The sequence below is a fragment of the Tyto alba genome, unplaced genomic scaffold (genome assembly GCF_018691265.1).
Source record: "Tyto alba isolate M040663 unplaced genomic scaffold, T.alba_DEE_v4.0 Super-Scaffold_40, whole genome shotgun sequence".
NCBI lineage: Eukaryota > Metazoa > Chordata > Aves > Strigiformes > Tytonidae > Tyto > Tyto alba.
The window spans coordinates 11050650-11070857 of NW_024881316.1; the positions used below are offsets into that span (position 1 = coordinate 11050650).

Here is a 20208-nt window from a genome sequence, read left to right on the forward strand (position 1 = left end):
GTCCCCCGGCGGGGAGGCGCCGTCCGCCCCCGCGGGCCGGGGGAGGCGCCGCCTGCCACCCTTGGCCGGGGGGCCCCCGCGCACCGCCTCCCCCCGGCCCGGCTCCCCCGCCGCCGCCGCCGCCGCCGCCACGACGGGGCTCATGGCGATTCCCTCGCGCGGCGCCTCACCGCGGGGCGAACGGCCCCAGCCCGGACGGGGCGGTCGGCGCCCGCTCGTCGCCGCCGCGGTGTGTGTCCGTTCCACCCTTCCCCCCCCCCGCCCCGGCTCGTCCCTCCCCTCCGGGGCGAAGTTTGGCCGCCGCTGCCGCCCGTCTCCCCTGGCGCTGCCCGTGCGTGCGGGGCGCCTCCGCCGGTGCCAGGGCCGGGACAAAAGGCACACTGACACGTGATGGGAGCCGGGCTTCATAAATGGGACCGGAGAGGGGCGGAAGGCGCGGGGTGGGTGGGTGGGTGGGGGGGGGGACGCCGCCGTGTGCCGGAGCCGCGCCGGGCGCCCGGCGGCTCCCGCGCTGCCGAGGCGGCGGCGGGCGGAGGCGGTGGCGGTGGCGGTGGCGGAGGCGGAGGAGGGCCGGGGGCGGTGGCCTGGGGTGGGGTGGGGTGGCGGGGGGCGGCACACGGAGAGGTGGCGGGGCGGCGGTGCCCGGCGCGCCGCCTGAGCCCGGCGAGCGAGGGCGGCGGCGGTGGTCGGAGAGGAGGTGCCGAGGGGAGGGAAGGGAAGAAGGGGAGGCAGCCGGGAGGGGAGGGGGGGGGGGGGGGGGGGGGGGAAGAAGTCTCCCACCTCCTCCTTCCCCTCGCCGGCACCGCCTCCTCGGCGCTCCCCAGTGCCGGGGTGCCCGGGCGGGGCGGCGCTCCCGCTCCCTGCCGGGGGTCGGCGCGGCCGGAGCAGGCGGGGGACGCGGCCGGTGCCGTGCGGAGGGTAAGGACGGCGCGGGGCGGAGGGCGTGGGGGGGGGGGGGGGGGGGCGGCGCGGCGGTAGCCGTACGTCCCCCTCAAAGTTTGTTGGCGGCGTGGGTGGGTGGGTAGGGGGGGTATTCCGGAGGGGGTTGACACCGCATGCCCCGACGGCGGAGCGGCCGGCGGGGAGGCGGCTGCCGGCGGGAGCATCCCCTCCCCGGGAGGGGGGGCCGGGGGGGGGGGGGGGGGGAGCGCGGGTCTCGCCCCGGGCACGGCCCCGGGCGGCCGCCGAGAGTTGGAGGGTGCCCCGGGGGCCACCCGGGAACGGCGTGGGGTCCGAGGTGCGTGGTTGGCATTCGGGAACCCGGGCGGAGGACGAGGGGGGGGGGGGGGGGGAACCCCCGGCTGCCGAGGGGGACCCGGCAGCGGGCGGGGGGGTGCGGGGTGCTGCCGGCGTTACGGTCTATTCTTCTGTGCGCGGAGCTGGCTGCCTCCCCGGTTCCCGCAGGACCTTATCTGACATCGGAGACTTCTCCCCTCGTCCTAGCCCACGGGTGATTTACAGCGGGTGGCGTCCAGCCCCCTTTTCCTGTGCACTTTTCCGCCCCAAACTCAGCCGTTGAGGCTGCAACCGAAATAAAAGGCGGTTCGTGATTTTGTGCGCAGTGATGTTCCGTTAGAAGATGTCACTTAGGCATCCAGCATCTCCAGAATATCCCGGTAGGGTTTTTGGTTGGTTGGTTTGTTTTTGTCTGAAATTCGGAGCTCTGGGGGGAAAACAGCCGAAAAAGAGTGAGCTTTTTAAACTTCACGCAGTGTTTGTCATGTGAAATCTTCGTCTGTTGAGAAATAATTCTGAGTAACCAGATGGGCTTATATTAAATGGGCATCTTTTTGTCTCAAAGACGTCTGCAAATCTCCATTGAGAACACCCCTGGATGAGGTATGTACCAAGCCTTTGGTGGGAGAGAGCTCGTTACTGTGATTTCAGTTTGATTAAGTAAAATGGTGTCGGAAGATGAAGTCCATAGTTTTCCTTCTTTCTCTAAAATTACCATCGGTGTTGTTTTCTGTATCGCAACAAATGCTCATATTAACAGTTTCAGCACATGTTTTCTTCTTTCAGAAGATAAAGGGGCGTATATAACATAGAGTCAGATAGCAAAATACTCCTTCATGAGTATCTACAAGTTTGTTGTTTTGTTTTTTTTTTTTTTTTAAAAAGCGGTGTGGCTTTTTTGACCTGTTAAAGGTGTAGTAATGTTTCTTTCTTTTTTTTCCTCCCCCTTAGATGTATCGTCTTGTTTTCATTGTTATTGTTCACCTTTTCTTAAAGGAATATAGCATTCTCTGCTGGGGGTGGCATTGCTGTTCACATGTACCAAGATCATGCAAAAGATCAGAGTGATATTTAACATGATTTTTAATAACAAAATGTGCAACATTGCAAAAATTACTTGGGTGTGCTTAATTTTTTTCGGATTACTCCCCATATCAACTGCCAGCATAGGTTTTCCCTTCTCGAGAAAGGAGAAAAACCTTGTGACTATAGTAGGAACATTTATTATGCAGGCAGAGTTTATTAAATCAGACGTAAAAGAAATGAACGTAACAGCTTTAAACAGTTTAGAAGATGAATGTGTAATTCCCGATTTGCTTGAGGTTAAAATTAGTTTTGTAGCAACCAGGAACAGCTTTGCTTTATTATCTGTTGGTCTTTGGAATGAGAGGCAGAACCATTTGAATAAAAACATTTTAAAGCAGAATTGATAAAAGCAATAACTGACTGAGCCAGCAGGCATCTATTGCCAGGGGGGGAAATAAAGTTGGCTAGGTAGAGAAATCCACTATTTGCTGGGAATTTAGCTCGTCAACCATTCAGTAACACCTAAACCCACAGTAATCAAATCAAAATACATCTAAAACTCAGGATGAAGGTGGAAGCAGGTTATAGTGTCGTGAGGATGAGCCGGTGTGTGCCTTTGATCCTGGCTGTTGTTCTTTGGTGAATTATGTTAGCTCAGTTGCATAAAGGACCCCATTAAGGGCTTTCATGCTCTGCTGAAGGAATGGCAAGGTCTTAGCCAATGCAAGAGTTTCTTTCCCTTTCTCTATTCACAGGTTTCTGATTGGGCAACGGAAGTTTAGAAATGAAATAACTTTTTTTTTTCTTTTTTTAAGTAATTTCTGACTTCCAGCCTTTAATGTGGCTGTCCCAAAATGCTTGCGGACTGTCATCCCACTGGGAATTTTGGTGCTGAAAGTGTTACGCGCTAGAGAGGGAGAGCTGGGGTGGCTTTCCTTTCTATTGAGTAGAGGTAGGTGAGGAGATTAAGAGGCAAGGGAGAACCCAAACCCATATATTCACTTAGGTAGTACTGCCCAATAATTTTACAAATACATTGCCATTCCTGGTTCTTCAGGACTCGTGTATTTGTCTTTCACTCATCTAGTTTGTCTACTTCTGCACGTTTTAAGAGAAATTCATGTAGCTTCTCTGATGCAAACTTTGTGACCTCTCTCTGGTCATGCCGCTGGCTATGTTGGCACCCACAGAATTAATTTTTCTCAACAGTAATTTCTCTTCATTTCTTCGCAGATGTCTATATTGGCTTTATCCGAGTTTCCTCCTGAAACAGAACATGAGTTTAGATATGTTTTGCTGCAATTTCGCAAATAGGTTAGGCTGTGTAAAATAATGAATACTCTACAAAACTACTCATTGGCCATGTAAGTGAGAATTGGGAGATTTTTCTCTTTCCTAGCAGCAAATTCACACAGTTTGTTGCTGATTTAAAATATGTACTGCGGGCGACCCCAACACTGGGGTTTGGCCAAGTTCAAAGCAGCTGTGCAGATGGACACAGAAGACAGAAGGCAGAGGGAAATAGACCCTTTTAATCATAACAAGGCTGCTCTTGTTTTCCTGTCTATAGTGGAAATGCATGCCAGCCCCTCGTACTTAAAAGCAAGCTTGCAAATGTGCCAGAATAGACAGCAACAGCATTTGTTATTAATGCAAAGTTAAAAATGTGACAACCTGTCTTCTCAGTACTGCTCTTTATGTCTCCATTTCTAAACTGATGTGTACTGTTGCAAAAAGTGCACATCTGATTGCTGTTGGTGGGATAAGAATTTCCCCGCCAGAACTCAGGCTCTTTGAAAGTGCATGGCTTTGTTAATGATTGCTGAAACCAGCCACGACCTGTCCTTTTGAAATGGTTATAATGACTTATAAATCAATTTCTCGTTAGAAAGAACTTTTTTTTTTTTCTTTTTCCCGAAGGTGCCATTGTTGCCCATGAAAAATGATTGGGTTCGCAACATAAGGTTAGAGCACATTTTATTCTGCCGTTTGTGCCTCATGCAGGGGCATTATGGTGGTGCACACACCAAGCCTGGTTCTGCCTCTCTTCAGTAGGAACATCATTTTTTCATCAACGCTACTCACATCCAAATTACAGATAAAATTTCACTACTCCATGTGTTAGTATAGTGTCGCTCCTTATACTTTGGCTGGACTGTTGGTGAAACTGGATGTTTTACACGCTTCAGATATTGTCTTGTTTGTGTAGATCAAGGCTAGATGGACTCAAATAGTACATCATCCTGTATTAAGCTGCTTTATGGCAGTTGTATATTCTTAAGAAAGGTGTGCTTACTCACTACAAAGTACTGAGCAGGAACGGTTCTGTAGGGAACACTGTCAGTTCTCTTTCAGCCCTCACTGGACTAATTTTCATATTTATGCATTTTAGGAAACCTTTCAAAGCTTGTGCTTGGGGGCTTAGGGGGCTCTCACCTTCCCGTTGTGGTGAATATGTGAAACATGCTCTGGGAAACAACTGGTTTTAGTCAGTTCTGCCTCTCTTTTAAACAATGCAGTACTAGAGTCCAGACTATGCATGTGCCTGGAAAATTAGGTGTCACAGGTTTGTAGTGTGTATATAGGTACCTATCTGTGTATATACGTGCAAAATAATTTTTAAGGGATCTCAGTGACAGATATACATGGTTTAGATTCTTGCTTTTCCTCAGGAAGGCTGTGTACAGGGGAATTCAAAAAGATATTCAGCAGTCATCTTGCCTATATTTCTTGTACCTACACTTCTAGCTTGTCTGCTTGTCCTCTGGCACCAGGAATTTGAGTTTACACATGACAAACACTACTGCAGCGTTTGTGAGACTTTAGTTGTTCCTCTAGGCATGTATATGTGTTTGTGTATGTCTATCTGTAAGTTTATGCATAGTAATATATATATATAGATACACACACACAAATAAAAAGTCATAACTCATCCCTCAGTATCTTTTAACTATTTCTCCAAATCTGATATCATATTGGCTGGAGTATCTCCGCAATTTGTTGTTCTGGCTACTTGGATATCAGATTCTACTGTAACTCTTTCTCACTTCTCCTCTTCTCTCTCTCTCTCCTTTTTTTAAAAAAGAAAAGCATCTGCATATTTCGAAGACATGCACCATTGCCAAGCAATCTGGTGTAGTGGCTTAATATGCTGGCAAATAATTTCACAAGTTGTTTGTGTGTGTGAAGGCAGTATATTTGAATATCATTATATTCTGAATGTAGGAATGAAGAGAGTTATCTGAGCTTATTTAAATTTTGTGAAAGGCCAGACAGCTCCAGAAATGAAAGAATGTTTTACATTTTTTAATTGGAGTGCGTATTTTCATCCTTCGCTAATGCTGATGGAGTGGGACATCGCGTTTACGAAAAGTCTTTCTGCCCTAGCTTCTGAGGACTGCCAATAAAATTTTTGGGAGAAGTAGACTCCAGAGGACAGAGGTAGGAGGGATGTTGCTTTGCAATGTGTTGTTGACCTTCCGTGCACTAACTTTCTGTCATTACCGGTAAACACCTCTTCCCTTTCGGTGTTTATGTGCTGTACGGGGCACTCAGTGGCTCCATTTGAGCACTTTCTCTTCCTTTCCACCTCTGAGGTCCATATCCCGTGCTGCATTTTCCTTGAGCAGCTTGATTTTTATTAATGTCCCCAGGCAGATTTGCTCAGCTGATCTTTCCCGAGTGTCCCCAGCTCAGTCCCATGTGTCAGTGCATACAGTGCTGTCCTTTTCTGTGACCTTACCCAGGATGGCTTCTCAGAGCCCTCCGCATCTCCCTTTGCCATTTGAATACAGATCAGAAACGGACTTTCAAAAGAGCAAGTCATTGCCTGCAGAGCAGTGGGTCAGTTCTTTCTTTACAGTGAGATCTGAAAATCCCACTAGCCATATCCTTCAGCTTACAGAGGTGTCTCTGAAGTTCACGTAGCATGGAAGAGGAGGGAGGTTTTCTCTTGCGGGCTTTCTCCTTCACCTGCTCTGCTTTCCCCAAGCTGATCACAAGGGCAATTCATCTTTCCCCTAAAATCTGCATCCCTGACTCCCAGGAGGGGCTCCTTCCATTGGGTCTTCCTCTCTTACCTTTCCCTGGTTTGCTCCCGTCTCACCTGGAGACGTCCTATTCCCTGTGTGAGGACAGTAGTTCTCTCTCCTCCCAGTCCCCTTCTCACCAGTCACTTAACCCGCATTACCTTTGCTCTCAGCATCTCCTTGCTATCTTACAAAGTCTTTGATTAAAACTTCTTACGGGCACAGTTTGTTGCAGGGGGAGTAGGAGGCAGGCATGCACTCTGTGCAGTTTATGAGAGTTCTCCCTCGAGCCTGATGTTTTTGCTACCTTTCTGTCTCTAACTCTTTCAATAAAGTTCACTAATGTTTTCTGCTGCAACAAATTCTTGGCCTTTTCTGTTCTGCTTTGGCCATTACATGGAAGCTGTTTCCTTGGAGTGGTTATCTCTTTTCCTATTATTATTTTATTTTCCCTAATAAATGTGGTTTTCCCTCAGTTTCATCCTCTAGGCGTTACATTCCTCTGGGGACCTTTGGCGTTTAGCATCCAGCGGAGCCTGATTCTTTTATGTCCTGCTCTGCTCTTTCAAACGACTTCTCTCCCTTCAACTACACATTGTGTGCTAAGCTGCTGTCTCTTCTAGGTAATTCCAGGAGACTGAGTGTTCAGCCCCCACCTCTTTTGCACCTGGCTGGGCTTCTCTGTCTCCATTTAACATTTATGTCAGTTCTGCTCAGGAGTAATAAGTGCCTGCACCTTTTGGCATTAGAGAATGGCTGGAAATAAAGCAATTTCTGTTGGAATATTGAAATCAAAGATAAACCCTTTTGTGAAAAAGTTTGAGAGTTCAAAATTGACCAGCTTAATGAGTTCTCTTCCATTTTCTTTAAAATGTAAATACCATAGCATTGTGTCAAAGTTTTTGTATTACCTGTTCGTTCTGCTGTTTTGGGAAACGGGTCCCTAAACTGGAGCTGGTTTTAAGCAAATACCAGGTCACTCTTACTTCGCTGTTTCCCTTTCATCTGAGCTTTTCAACACTTCAGCAATCCTCTTCATCCTCTCCTGAAATTCTGTCTTTAGATGAAATTAAGACATATAAAGTAAACTGTGGAAGATCTTAAAATTCCATGTTGTTTTAAGGTAGCCACCTCTGCCTTCCTTCCTTTCTCCCAAAAGCCTGGCAGACCAGGTAGCTGTAGTTTCCCATTAACGTGACCCTGACTGTCCCCTTGCTGGTTTGCGACTACATTACTTCATCTTGTTTCCAAATTGGTAGGAGATGTGTGTGTAGGGGGTTGTATTTCACAAGCTGAGGGGTTTCTGGTGAACTCAGGAGCCCTGGGGGTTTTTCATGGGCAGATGGGGCAGCTGCCCTTGCTCTTCGCCCTGCGGCTGGGTGGGATGTGGGAGACACATCCTTGGTTTGCGTAATTCAGAGAAAGGATTTTCTAAGCCTCTTGCTTTCCAGGCGTGCAGGCTGCCTGCTGGAATGTCAGTTGGTGCCTTTATATCTGGATGTTAAACTCTTGATCCAATGTGGAACAGCTCAATCAGTTTAGAGACCGGCAGCAGAACGGAGAGGCTGCCAGCAGGCTCACGTGGCTCGCAGGAGAGCAACGTTCGGGTCCTTCACCTGCACCAAACAGAGCAGGACTTCAACCTCGCTCTGATCCTCTCTGATCTTAGACACACACATATGCCCTGGATGTTTGGAAGGTAAGGCACAGCCAGCCCCTTTCTCTCTGTGCCTGCAGGTCACCTGTGCTAAAGCTGATACACACATCTCAACAACAAAACTTTGGAGGGAGGAAACAATGTTATTTCTTTTTAAAACATTATTGTTCACTGATTAATGCTCTGTTTTCCCCCTTGGTTTGTTTTTGTCATTCAGATTGTCAGCTAATGGATGCTTGGGGGTGTCACACAGGGGCAGTTTGCCCCCAGATTAGAACAACCCAGCCGCTATCCTGCTAGTGTGCAAACGGTATGTTAATTAACATAAATAACCATGTGTCTGTGGTTTCTTGCTAATTAGGGTTCAACTTGCCAAGGATCTCACATTACATAAGAACAAAATTTGGTTCAGTACTCGCATGCCCTAGTTTACCCAACAGCTGATAGTGCCTCTCTGTAACTAGAAGATAGCATCCCTCGTTTGCTCCTCTCCTGCTGTCTGTGCTCCTTTCCCATCCCTCACACAGAGAAAATTCCCAGTGAAGTGAATGCAAGTTTTCCTGAATTAGGAGTGACAGCATATTTGCCATTTATAGCCTAGGAGTAGCACAGTGTTGAAGATGGAGTAGTAAAACAGTAAATAGGGTAGGGATAACATTGCTTTCACATTCTTGTCGACGTGTTTTTCCCTTGCTTGGTGTTACTGAGTCTTAGAGTGCCATTTCTCAGACTGCACATTTCTTTCTCCAAGGCTTAGAAACCTTGTTCTGCCCTCGAAGCAGTATTGTTCATCGCCATATGGATAAGGTAATTATTAGCCATATAAATTTTCATTTTATAGGACAGTTCTAATTCCTGGAGGCCAACAGTTACTATGGCAGATCTCATTTCTCTCACACTTTTTCAGCTGACTACACATGAGTATAAATTACTGCTGTTTCTCTTGTGGTAGTACTTTGTGGACCCAGTGTACTGGGCACTATGCAAACTTAGCAGAAGATAAAGCCCTTCTCTGAAGGACTTAAAAGCCTCATAATGTGTAAGCAAGGAGAATTCATTTGCATATTTTTGTGCATTCAAAAACTGTGTTTCAATTATACCTACTTGTCCTTTAGCCTGTTCTTAATTAGCTGTGGGTATCATTGAAGAAATGTATAGACATGGAAATCAAAATATTTTCTAAAATAGAAGCTAGAAAGGTTTGATTGTGGATTTCTCTTTCTTGCTTTAATTCCTTTTCTTGCTACGTCAACATTTTTGCAGTTATCAGTAGCATCATTGTATTGCTCATAATTGCTTTACGAGGAAGAACGCAAATATTCACTGTTTCTATTCAGGCTATTGAAATTGCTCTATCAATCATCCTGGTTTGAAAATTATAGTAAATTCAGCCCTTTTTTTAGACATTAAAAACTTCCCAGCCTTCCCTCTCCCCCAGAACAGCAGGAGAAGATAGGTCATAGCATTTCAATGAAGTCACGTTGTGGTTCCCTGAGTGAGCTGGTCCTGTGGACCAACAAGAAGTCCAGGGGAGGTATAGTTCTCCCTGTTGCCCAAGATGAATTGCCAGCCTTTTATGTATTACATACTTTATATTTTACATTTTACCTAAGGGGTCTTTATGTTCTGGTAGCATCCAAGCTTCCCTTAAGGCTATATGGAACCACACAGTGGAGGGCAGCAGTAAGACTTGCCCCCTGAACTCTTAACTCAGTTTTTAGCTTTGAGGGCAAAGCCTTACAAAGTTGTGTTTTTCAACCTTCAGCTGACGTTTAACACCTCATATGTTTGAGGTAAAGCGGGCTGGAAAAAAAGGCTAGAGGAAGTTGAATCCAGGCCTCTGCAGACAGCTACGCAGCGTGTTTGTAAAAGCCACTCCATCTAGTGGCAGTCACTTTGCACAGCTGGTCTGGCAGTGCCCATCAACAGCCCCCAGTCGATGGGAGTAAAGTCTAAAATGGTGTTCAGCTATGGGTTTTCTGGTTTTCATCTTCAAGGTAAAAGATGCTTGAAATTCTTATCTATTGCTTAATCCCTATCCGTAATCATAATTCATTACTTACTGTGAATCGCTGCATGCAGTCATGGAAATACATCAAAAATTTTGAGTGCTGGCATCAGCACAGGCTCTTCTTCATTGTTAATCAATGTTTCAGTTCTTTTTCAAAGCTGTTTTGAAGTGAGTGAGGTAGCAGAGCTGGTTTAAGGAAGGGGTGAAGCTGGGAGCTCCGGAGGCTCTGTTGGAACGCTGGGTTCGGCAGGGCAGGGAGCCTGTCCCTCAGCAGGGCATGGAAGCTCCCCCTCACTGCCACCCTGCCCCCGAGGGGACCTTGCTGCATCACCCGGCCGTCACCCCAGCCCCATCCTGAGAGGAGGGATCTGTGCGGAGGACCCTTGTCCTGTAGGAAGGCTGTGAGAAGCCACAGAGGCTCCCAGGGTATTTCGTGCAGAGATGGTGGCAGGTCTTGGGCACTGTGGGTTTGGGCTGTGTTGAAGCCAGCTGCAAAGAGCAGTGTGGCCGGGCGGAGTGGGGTGACCCGTTTTTGTGGGCAGCGCCGGCTCGCCATTCCAGGTTTGGACAGAAGAGCTCGGAGCCAAAATTTGTGCGGCACTGGCGCGTGCACCTGACCGAACGAAAGATCGGGAAGCAGAGCACTGCTGCTGCCATTGGCTTTTCAGTCTGTGTGAAACCATGCAACACCTCAGACTGGGACTGGGACTCTTGTGATAACCGCAGTGCTAAAGGTCCAGTCTCATTTTCACTAGACAGCCATGGAAAAACCTCGCTGATCTCTTCAGTGTGTTTCTTATACTGGGACAAGCTAGTATCTAAATGGAAATAAACGAAATTCCACTAAAGCGCTATTCCCGATCAAGCGAATAGCTGTTCTACTGCAACTTTAATAAAAATCAACTGCTACTTGAATAGGTGCATGCACACAAACTGCTAGAAATTTCCAATTATAATATTCCCAGCAGCAAACAAAAACAAGATTAATGTCAGCTGCATCCCCCAAAGCCTAAACTACACCGCTAATGAACTCCCAAGTACTCTCAGAGAAAACTCTCTTTGCAGAGACAATAAGGTGGAAATTACTGTAATAATCTCAATGTAAAAATACAGAGGGAAAAAAATCATTGAAATTCAGAGTAAGACTTGCCTCTCCTGATCCCATTAACCATGTTGTTAACATAGCATATGCATGCATAGTGATATTGTCACATAACTCACTGCCACCTTCAAAAGAGCACGCAGGAATTCGTGTTCTTTCATTTGTATTTCAAACAAAGGTAGGGGTTGCACGGCGGCTTGCACCTTATGCTGAGGAAGTCTGTACTTAACATGACTCCAGCAGGGACCAGCTACCTCATAACAATTTGTTTGTCTGTCTAGCAGAAGTGAGCAGTTGCATACAATTTTTGAAGCTTTACTCAAACATAATCTTCTCGACATGGGGCTGTGGCTTTAATCACTAGAATGGTTGTCTTTTTTCTGTCAGAAATAAGCTGGAATAACAGAGAATACCACAGCCATCTTTACATGTTGATAGGACTACTCGATTTATTTAATACTTTTGGGGTAGTTTTTAAATGAATAACAGATTCTTCACTTCTGGTTTTAAGCTGCTGTTATAATGCCAAATTTAAAGTTGCCAGATTTCACCCAAAGCAGGTTTGTCAGTTGTCAGCAGGGTCATCTTTGCAACATGTAACATCTGCAAGTTCTGCTAGGAACAGCTGTAAAGCACCTTCTGGAAGAAGAGTATCTTACATATTAGATTATTGCTGTTCATGTTTATCGTGTGCTTCAGTGACATTTCCTTCCCTCACTGCTCGCACCCTCAAAGTTTAATTCCTTAATATTGTCTAATAATTATGTTATTTGCTGAGCAAATGATGTCTGCAAAAGTGGACTCAGCCAGTATGTGTTGTGTGTTAGACTAACCCAGTAAGGGTTGTTTATACTCATCCTTGTTTGCAACACTGAAATTGCAGTGTCTTCTGGAGGTCCAGGTTCATATATTCCCTTTAACACTCAGTGTCCAGGCCTGCTGAATCAAATGCAGAACTTTAAAGAACTATGGAAAAGTCTCAAGTGTTCAGATGCTATATGTAAGTGCAGTATAAATACCTCATCAGCCAGATGATCTCTGCTTCTTTTGGAAATGCTCATGATTTCTTCTGGTTTTAAGTACTGGTATTGTTGTAGAGAGGAAACCTCTTCTTCTTTCTTTAAGTTTTCATGGGAAGACTGAGCTGTAGTACCTACTGTGCAGGTCTCCTCTTTAGGAGTTGAGGTGATCAGCACTCTGGGTTTTGGCAGTTAGTTTCTCGTGGCCTTTCTGGCTGTTCATTGTCAGCTGTGTAAAGTGAACAGGTTAAGTCAGTACAAGCCTATATATGGCATCTGGGACATCTGTCACAAATAATTTCCTCCGTTCTAAAAGCGTGAAGAAGCTTGGTTTTGCTCCTGTTGCCGATGTAATCATTGAGATGTCCCACAGCAGATGCAGAATAGCTGTAGCACACCGAAGCAATCATTCTGGCTCTTATTTACATTCACACCACTCTCAGCCACTCTGGCAATGGAAAGGGGCCCTAAAGCAGATGTTCAGTGCATATTCAAGGCAGGTTATATGGGCAAAGTTATATAAAGGAGCACAGCATAAGAAGAGCGGTAAGACCTGTCTTAGCTATTGATGCATATAAGATGCTCAGATGCTGATGAGGGTGCTCTCCCAAGGGTACCCTGGCCAGGAGTTACATCCTGCAATTAATCACCATCCACGAGCAAAGGCTGAGCGTGATGGGACTCAGAGACCACCAGCTACCCAGGGACCTTCAGGTAGGCTCCCCATTTCTGAGGGAACAGAATGCTTTTGAGGGTGTCCCAGTGGGACGAGTTACTTTTCCATGCTTTGCGCAGGAGCAGTGGCTCCTGGTCCCTTTTGCCTGGAGTTTTGGCCAGAGCTGCACTCTGACCCAAACTTGATGCCATGTTTTTCTAGGCAAGGGTGAACTGCCCTGGTTGAGGCTTCTGATCTACACAGAATGGATCACTGATGCACTCACTGACCTAGCAGTGATGGTCAACTTTCCTGAAACTTTGGACAGGGCTGGGTAACAATCCACCTTCCCCCATATAGCCCAAACATCCCAGTTACCTTGGTTTGCATAGCAGAAGGAAGGGATAGAATAATGAAGCTATATCCAGATCCCTATATTTGTAGATTAAATACCTTGCTAATAAATTTGCAATAACAAATTCATGATGTTAGTAGACCTCAGAGTGCTGTAACAGGGTAATGTGAATATATAGGCATACAGGGTGAACTCTGGAACTTAGAGTGCTCTTTACCCGTTCCCTCTCTGTTGTCAGATTTTCAAAATGCTCAGTTCCTTTTAAAAGAAAAGCAGTGAAAGTGATGATTCAGTTTAATGCTGCTCCTGCAGTGGCACATGGTATTATCTAAATGAAGCAAGTCCAAGGAATATTGGTCTGCAAGGTACTTTGCAATCAGAAGCCAAGTTGAGGTCTAGAGAAAAATATCTGTCTGGTGGAGTGACTCGGAAGGTTTTGTTGAGAAATGAAAATTACTTTCCTGTGGAATACTCAATTCCCCATGCCTCCATTTTTTATGTCACTTCTTAGTGTAGTTCAGTTTTAGTGAAATCCAGGTGATTCCTTTCTAAGTGCTCAACTCACCCTGATTCCTGCACGTGGCAAAGACCTACACTGAATACAAGAGGAAGGTCGATTTTGTTTGACACAGTTCAACTAAGTTGTTTGTGGAGTTTGTCTCCCTGTTTATCTTAATGAAGTCTGATCTTTTCCCCTTCTAGGAGTTCCTTGGATGCACTTTTCCCTCCCCTGAGCCTCTCTGAAACCAACAAGACTGGGGTTATGAAGTCAATCCTAGATGGCCTCGCAGATACAACTTTCCGAACAATCACGACAGATCTCCTTTACGTGGGCTCCAACGATATCCAGTACGAAGACATGAAAGGCGACATGGCATCCAAGCTGGGTTACTACCCCCAGAAGTTCCCTCTCTCTTCCTTCAGGGGTGATCCTTTCCAAGAAAAAATGACTGCCGGAGATGATCCCCTGTTGAGCATTATTCCCTCAGATCAGGTCAACATCACAGAGTTTTACAATAAGTCCCTGTCTACATTTAAGGATAATGAAGAGAACATACAGTGTGGGGAGAACTTCATGGATATGGAGTGCTTTATGATCCTGAACCCCAGCCAGCAGCTGGCCATCGCCGTGCTGTCGCTCACCCTGGGCACCTTCACAGTCCTGGAGAACCTCCTCGTCCTGTGTGTCATCCTCCACTCCCGAAGCCTCCGGTGTAGACCCTCCTACCATTTCATCGGCAGCCTGGCTGTGGCTGACCTCCTGGGCAGCGTGATTTTTGTCTACAGTTTTGTGGATTTTCATGTTTTCCACCGGAAGGACAGCCCCAACGTCTTCTTGTTCAAACTGGGTGGAGTTACAGCCTCCTTCACCGCCTCTGTAGGTAGCCTTTTCCTCACGGCAATAGACCGATACATATCTATACACAGGCCACTGGCTTACAAAAGGATTGTTACCCGACCAAAGGCTGTCGTAGCTTTTTGTGTGATGTGGACCATTGCTATTGTAATAGCCGTTCTTCCTCTGCTCGGCTGGAACTGCAAAAAGCTCAATTCCGTTTGTTCGGACATATTCCCTCTCATCGACGAGACATACCTGATGTTCTGGATCGGGGTCACCAGCGTCCTCTTGCTGTTCATTGTCTATGCCTACATGTACATACTGTGGAAGGCTCACAGCCACGCTGTTCGCATGATTCAGCGGGGCACGCAGAAAAGCATCATCATTCAGTCTACTGAGGATGGTAAGGTACAGATCACTAGGCCTGATCAAACTCGTATGGACATCAGGTTAGCCAAAACCTTGGTCCTTATCCTAGTCGTTTTAATCATATGCTGGGGCCCTCTCCTCGCCATCATGGTGTACGATGTCTTTGGGAAAATGAACAAGCTCATCAAGACTGTCTTTGCCTTCTGTAGCATGCTCTGTTTGCTGAATTCAACAGTGAATCCCATCATCTACGCTCTGAGGAGCAAGGACTTGCGACACGCCTTCCGCAGCATGTTCCCCACCTGCGAAGGGACCGCGCAGCCCCTCGATAACAGCATGGAGTCTGACTGCCAGCACAAACACGCCAACAACGCGGGGAACGTGCACAGGGCTGCCGAGAGCTGCATTAAGAGCACAGTTAAGATTGCCAAAGTTACAATGTCTGTCTCCACAGACACGACTGCTGAAGCGTTGTAAGTCAGAGACTTCTCAGCGTTGTGAGAAAAGGAGTTAGTTTAACAAAAAAAAAAAAAAAAAATCAACAACAGAGAAAACCAAACCCGTGGCTTAACGTGTTTGTACCCTCCTGTAATATTTTTTTGGTTTGTCATTGTAAGCTGAGCAATGATTGTGTTAAGAGCATTACCATCAGCCAGTTCTTCAGGTTTTACAATTAGGGATTCAAGCTAAATTTTCAAAAGGTTTTTTTTTCTCAAAAAGTGTTTACTGAATAATGGTAAGTTTCCAGAAAGAGCACAGAGAAAATAACAGGTTAGCAATGGTTCCTTTAGGGGGTGTGAAGAAAAATTGTGAAACCTAATTGAAAACTAATTCATCCTAAACCAATACCATCAAATATGAAAAAAAGCCTTGTAATCATGCTGTTCATTTCAATGTGAAGTGTATTTCATGTCTGTAAGTAATAAGAGTTTTTGATTTTTTTTCCAAAAGCGGCAGTGCTAAGTTTTAGAGGTTTCGTAAAACGTGTCGTGTCCTGTGAATTGTATGCTGTTTTATTATGTGTTATTGATATTTGTCTGATTAAACAAAGTGATAAGGTAGACTTCCGTGGAAATAATGTGAAACGTGATATGTAAACCCCATTGAAAACACTTAACTGTATTTGAAGAATTCCTATGAGCTATTTTGGAAATTTTACACTTTTAGTGGTCTTCTGTGGACTTAGAGGAGAGGCTTTGTGTTCTTCTACTAAAATTATTTCCCCACTACCTTTTATTTTCACATGCATACGAGAGTAACAGCAACAAAGGAATAGAGGAGGAATGTAAGAGAGGAATGCACTGGTTCTGACTTTTAAATACCACTGCGTTTATACAGAAGGATGTTTATGGTTGTACAGACTATTGCCCTGCTCTTGGGCATTGTGTGAATACGAACACTGAAAAGCGAAGGTCCCGGATATTGGCTCCTTTAATGGGCAACTGGTTTTAAGCCACGTGCTGGTGCTGGACCACTGAAGACAGCATGTGTCAGACTCAATGTGCGATGTTATCACTGTGCAGTCAATGTATACTTGAAGTGTGTCGCATTCCTGTATCCCAGGTTTAAGCAGATTCAGAGCCTGAGATGCCAAACTCCCGTCTTCACTAAAAGAGGAGGAAATATTGTCAGACTTAGACATTTTCTTATTGTGTGAGCGTGTATATAAATAAATATCTATGTGTGTGTACGTGTGCGTGTGCGTGTGTGTGTGTAAGTATACTAATCAGTGTGAGTCATGGTAGCATAACTAAGATAGGACACTATGACCAAATGTAAACTGTATTTCTTGTTGCACGCTTTGCACATGAATTCTGTTTCTAAAATTGCGTTCTTCCAACTGATTACTGATGAAAGTACCGTATTAAGAACATCCCGATCTACTCTGAGAGGTGTATCCACGTGCTAGAGAAAGCAACCTTTCAGTTGTACTTGAGAATAAGGGGAAACAAGAGGCTGAGCATGGCATGAGCCCGCACTGACAACTGCAGTGGCTGTTGATGGTGTTCCTGAAAACTGAGAAAGCCAGAAATAAATGATAATTTGCTTTAAGGCCGCCAGTATTCAAATCTGATTCCTTGCAGTGAGGTGAGTCTCACTGTGAAACCAGGATACAGATGACAAGGTTTGACACTATCAGCTTCGAGGAAGAAGTTTTTGAAGGAAAATGGTGACTGTTCCATGGTGGAATTGGTTCTGAAGCCTGGGACTTTCACAAGGAGCATGTTACTGGATAGTCTTTGAGGCATAGATATTGTGTAATTCTGTTCTGATTCAGAAGGTCTGGGGTCCTCTTCTCTGCTCCCTTGCTTTTTTTTTTTTTATTTCAGCCTTCTGGCTGATTTCTGCCAAAATAGCTGCAAAGGCAGCTTAGCCCGTTAGCTGCCTGACGCTTGCCACAAGCGGGGTGACTCCCTCTGTGCCACCGGGCGAGTGGAGCCAAATCCGCGCTGCCCCGCTGCCTGTCCTCGGGGTTTCGGAGGGAGGGAGAGGGGGGTGGCAGCCCTCGGCCTCTGGCCACCGTGGTGTCCCCATGGCATTTCTGATACCTCAGTGCAGTCCAGAGCAGCCGGTAGCACAGAGGGCCCAGCCGATTTCAGCCAGTGGCTCTGCGGAGGCGTAAGTGGCTGCAAGTTCAGGTTTGGTGAGGGGGGGGCACATTTAAAGATTTCATCAGGCAAGGTGCTGAGCAGCAGCTGGAAGACACAGGGGTATTTTCTTCCTCCCCTCCGCTGCAGCTTACCTGGGTGGTAGGACAGGGCACCCTGTTCTCGAGGGGGGTTGCAGCAGTCAGCCGAAACTGGCAGATTACAGATGATCCCTGGGGGAAGTGCGAGTCCTCCTGAAAGATCTTTCTCATATCTAGGTCTAGTCCATCATAAAGCAGTCCTCTTGGAGGAGGCAGGGAAAGCCTGTTTGAAATGTAAAGGTATTTTAAGAGCCATTTTTGAAACACACTTCTTGTGAATTAAATGCAAACTTCGTGGACTTTTGTTGTGCATTCAAGTTCTAAATTTTACATGATAAATCATGGGACAATGGGGCTGTCTTGGCACTTAACTTGGTGCTTACTGATATAATAAGAAATAGCATCCTGTGAAATGTTACTGTCTATTATCAGTATCTTCATTTGCATAATGAGTTTTCCTAAAGCTCTGGGAACTGTGTTGGTTCACTTAGAACCATTTATTAAAGAGGCGGCAACAATTTCCCTACACGTTGTGCACTAAGTAGAATTTATCTTTCATTAGAAAAATCTGCTGCCGTTCCAAGATAAACTGTACTTAAACTTCAGCTTTAGGTATTCCTAATTTTCAGTTGCCTACCTTCACTTAGTGATAGCACAGCCAAACAAACAATACTGTGTTCCACAGCCATCCACACCGTCATCATCAACCAACCAACGATAGTTGCAGTTACGTATGCGTACCGACTCCAAGTGTTGTGTATCTACTGAGAAAACCATCTATGTCACATGCGTGCAGAGTTAGATTCTCAACAGTCTAATTGTATATTTGTATAATATAATCTCCTTGATGCTGTGCAATCACTATCCACATCTTCTTGCACTGGCCTTTCGATGAAAATTTTAGTGTGTCTGTTGTGAGATAGACAGCGCATTTTACCTGCTGTTACTGGGTTGAATGTATGTAAATAAGTGAAAAATAAAAAAGTCATCTGTACAAGCAGTGGCCTAAAAAGCCTGTAATTGTAGACTAGGACAATTGTTGAAGTTGCTGTGACATCTCAAATACTACCTTTGAATAAATTGTTTACAGGGTCTCTTGGGATGCTGTTTCATAGTGAAAGGAAAATCTTTCCTTGTGATAATATGAGGTAAAGAAATTGGATTACCTGAGCTTTTTATTTCCAGTGTTTCAAAGTGGAGAACATAACTCTTTATTGTCTGTAAATCTAACATTATTACTTCCTCTTAGAAGAATATTGTATCATTAGATGTTTGTTTGAGCTGGTAACATCCTTGCAACTGCTGCAATATTTTTCATTAGCAACCTGTATAATAGTTTGTACACAAGTACTGTTCAGATTGTCATGAAAAGTAGCTTTGACCATTTACCTACCAGTAGCAGAATAGTATTTCTGTAAGATTTCCAGTGTATTCCTACCATATCATATTTTATTTCTATAATGTAATTAAACTGTTATTTATTCAAGGAGAAAAAGTATTCCTCTACTTTTTTGTTTTCCAAATTTTGAGTTAACTGAGGAAGCCACGTGATGATGCTGCCTCATCCCACAATCTGGTGCTCTACGTTTTGTTTATAAGTTTGTCTGTCAGATTCTGAAACAACTGCTTAAACAACTTGACAACAGGTTGTCAAGCTTTGTGGGTTTTAATTGTACGTTGATATGTTTGAAGGAGGAGGTAGATTATATGTTTTATATTTGTGTATTCAGTACTATGGAGACAAGAGAGAAATTACATAGTTAAAACTGAATCTCCTGTTTCATTATGTAGGCAATTTCCCCTTTCCTCTGTATTAGCCAAAATGCAATAAATCTCTTTTGCCTTCCTCAGATGCATATGTTTGCACAAAGATGTCACATTAAGACAAACCCATATACTTCAGAAAAACAAAAAGAGCAGAAGAAAGGAATACAAACTAAAATAGTGCTTCCAGGAGCAGCGGTGGCCTAAATAGTTATTGGGGGCTTGTAAACATAATCAAAGACTTGAGATGAACAAAAAGTTAGTCTAATTTTGGGCAATACCAGTGGGGGCAGGGGGTGCTGTTGAAGTGGTCCAATGGGGATGCACAAAAGCTGTGCAGTTCAGCCATGCCACTGCCTACGGGGCACACTAAAGTGCTTCCACCACTGCTCATCCATAACTGAAAGGAAGGGTTGTAATATCTTTGCAGTCCCACACGCCCAATCCAAAGCCCACTAAATGCTGTAGAAAGGTCCCTGCCTGTTTCAGAGGATCAGTTTTCCATATGACTTAATCTCAAATCCATGTTACTTGGGCAATATTCCTTCTCCTCTGAAAACCGTGGAAGTCCTTAGGGAATGAAGTGAGCATGTCCTAGGCATGGTTTTGCCATAGTATTTGTATATTTTAAAATTAGGTCACTGATGAATTGAGAAAGTCTTGGCAAAACAAAAGCAACTAGAAATGAAAGACCAGCTCTTAATCTTTAACTGCATACTACATTTAAATGAAAAAGTCTGAATATTTCTGCTGAAAGCTGTCACTTCCAAGGCAGCTGTGAGACAATTCCTACTGTATTCACATGCTCACTAGAAAGTAAGGGCTATACTGCCACAAACCGACAGTTCCTCTTGATGGTAATGCCTGACTGCATTTGTAAGTCTATTCTAAACAACACAAGGGGAAATAATGACAACTTTCCAAGCAACTGCTTTCCCACACTCTACCAGCTCAGGAA

The 20208-nt window shown here is 45.3% G+C and overlaps 1 protein-coding gene across 15 annotated transcripts; it reads left to right on the plus strand.

The window, feature by feature from the left end:
• Positions 1–210: 210 nt before the first annotated feature.
• Positions 211–19336, plus strand: CNR1 (cannabinoid receptor 1). 15 transcript variants are annotated; one of them, XM_042803415.1, is made up of 6 exons: positions 1362–1616; positions 1713–1839; positions 3496–3626; positions 4183–4226; positions 8165–8257; positions 13792–19336. In XM_042803415.1, exon 6 carries the CDS (start codon positions 13853–13855, stop codon positions 15272–15274), a length of 1422 nt encoding a protein of 473 aa, XP_042659349.1. In that variant the 5' UTR covers positions 1362–1616; positions 1713–1839; positions 3496–3626; positions 4183–4226; positions 8165–8257; positions 13792–13852; the 3' UTR covers positions 15275–19336. The 15 variants fall into 15 exon arrangements, with proteins under 15 accessions (XP_042659353.1, XP_042659357.1, XP_042659355.1 ...); XM_042803416.1 differs by lacking the exon at positions 3496–3626; XM_042803420.1 differs by lacking the exons at positions 3496–3626; positions 4183–4226 and adding an exon at positions 8699–8754.
• The last annotated feature ends 872 nt before the right edge of the window (positions 19337–20208 follow it).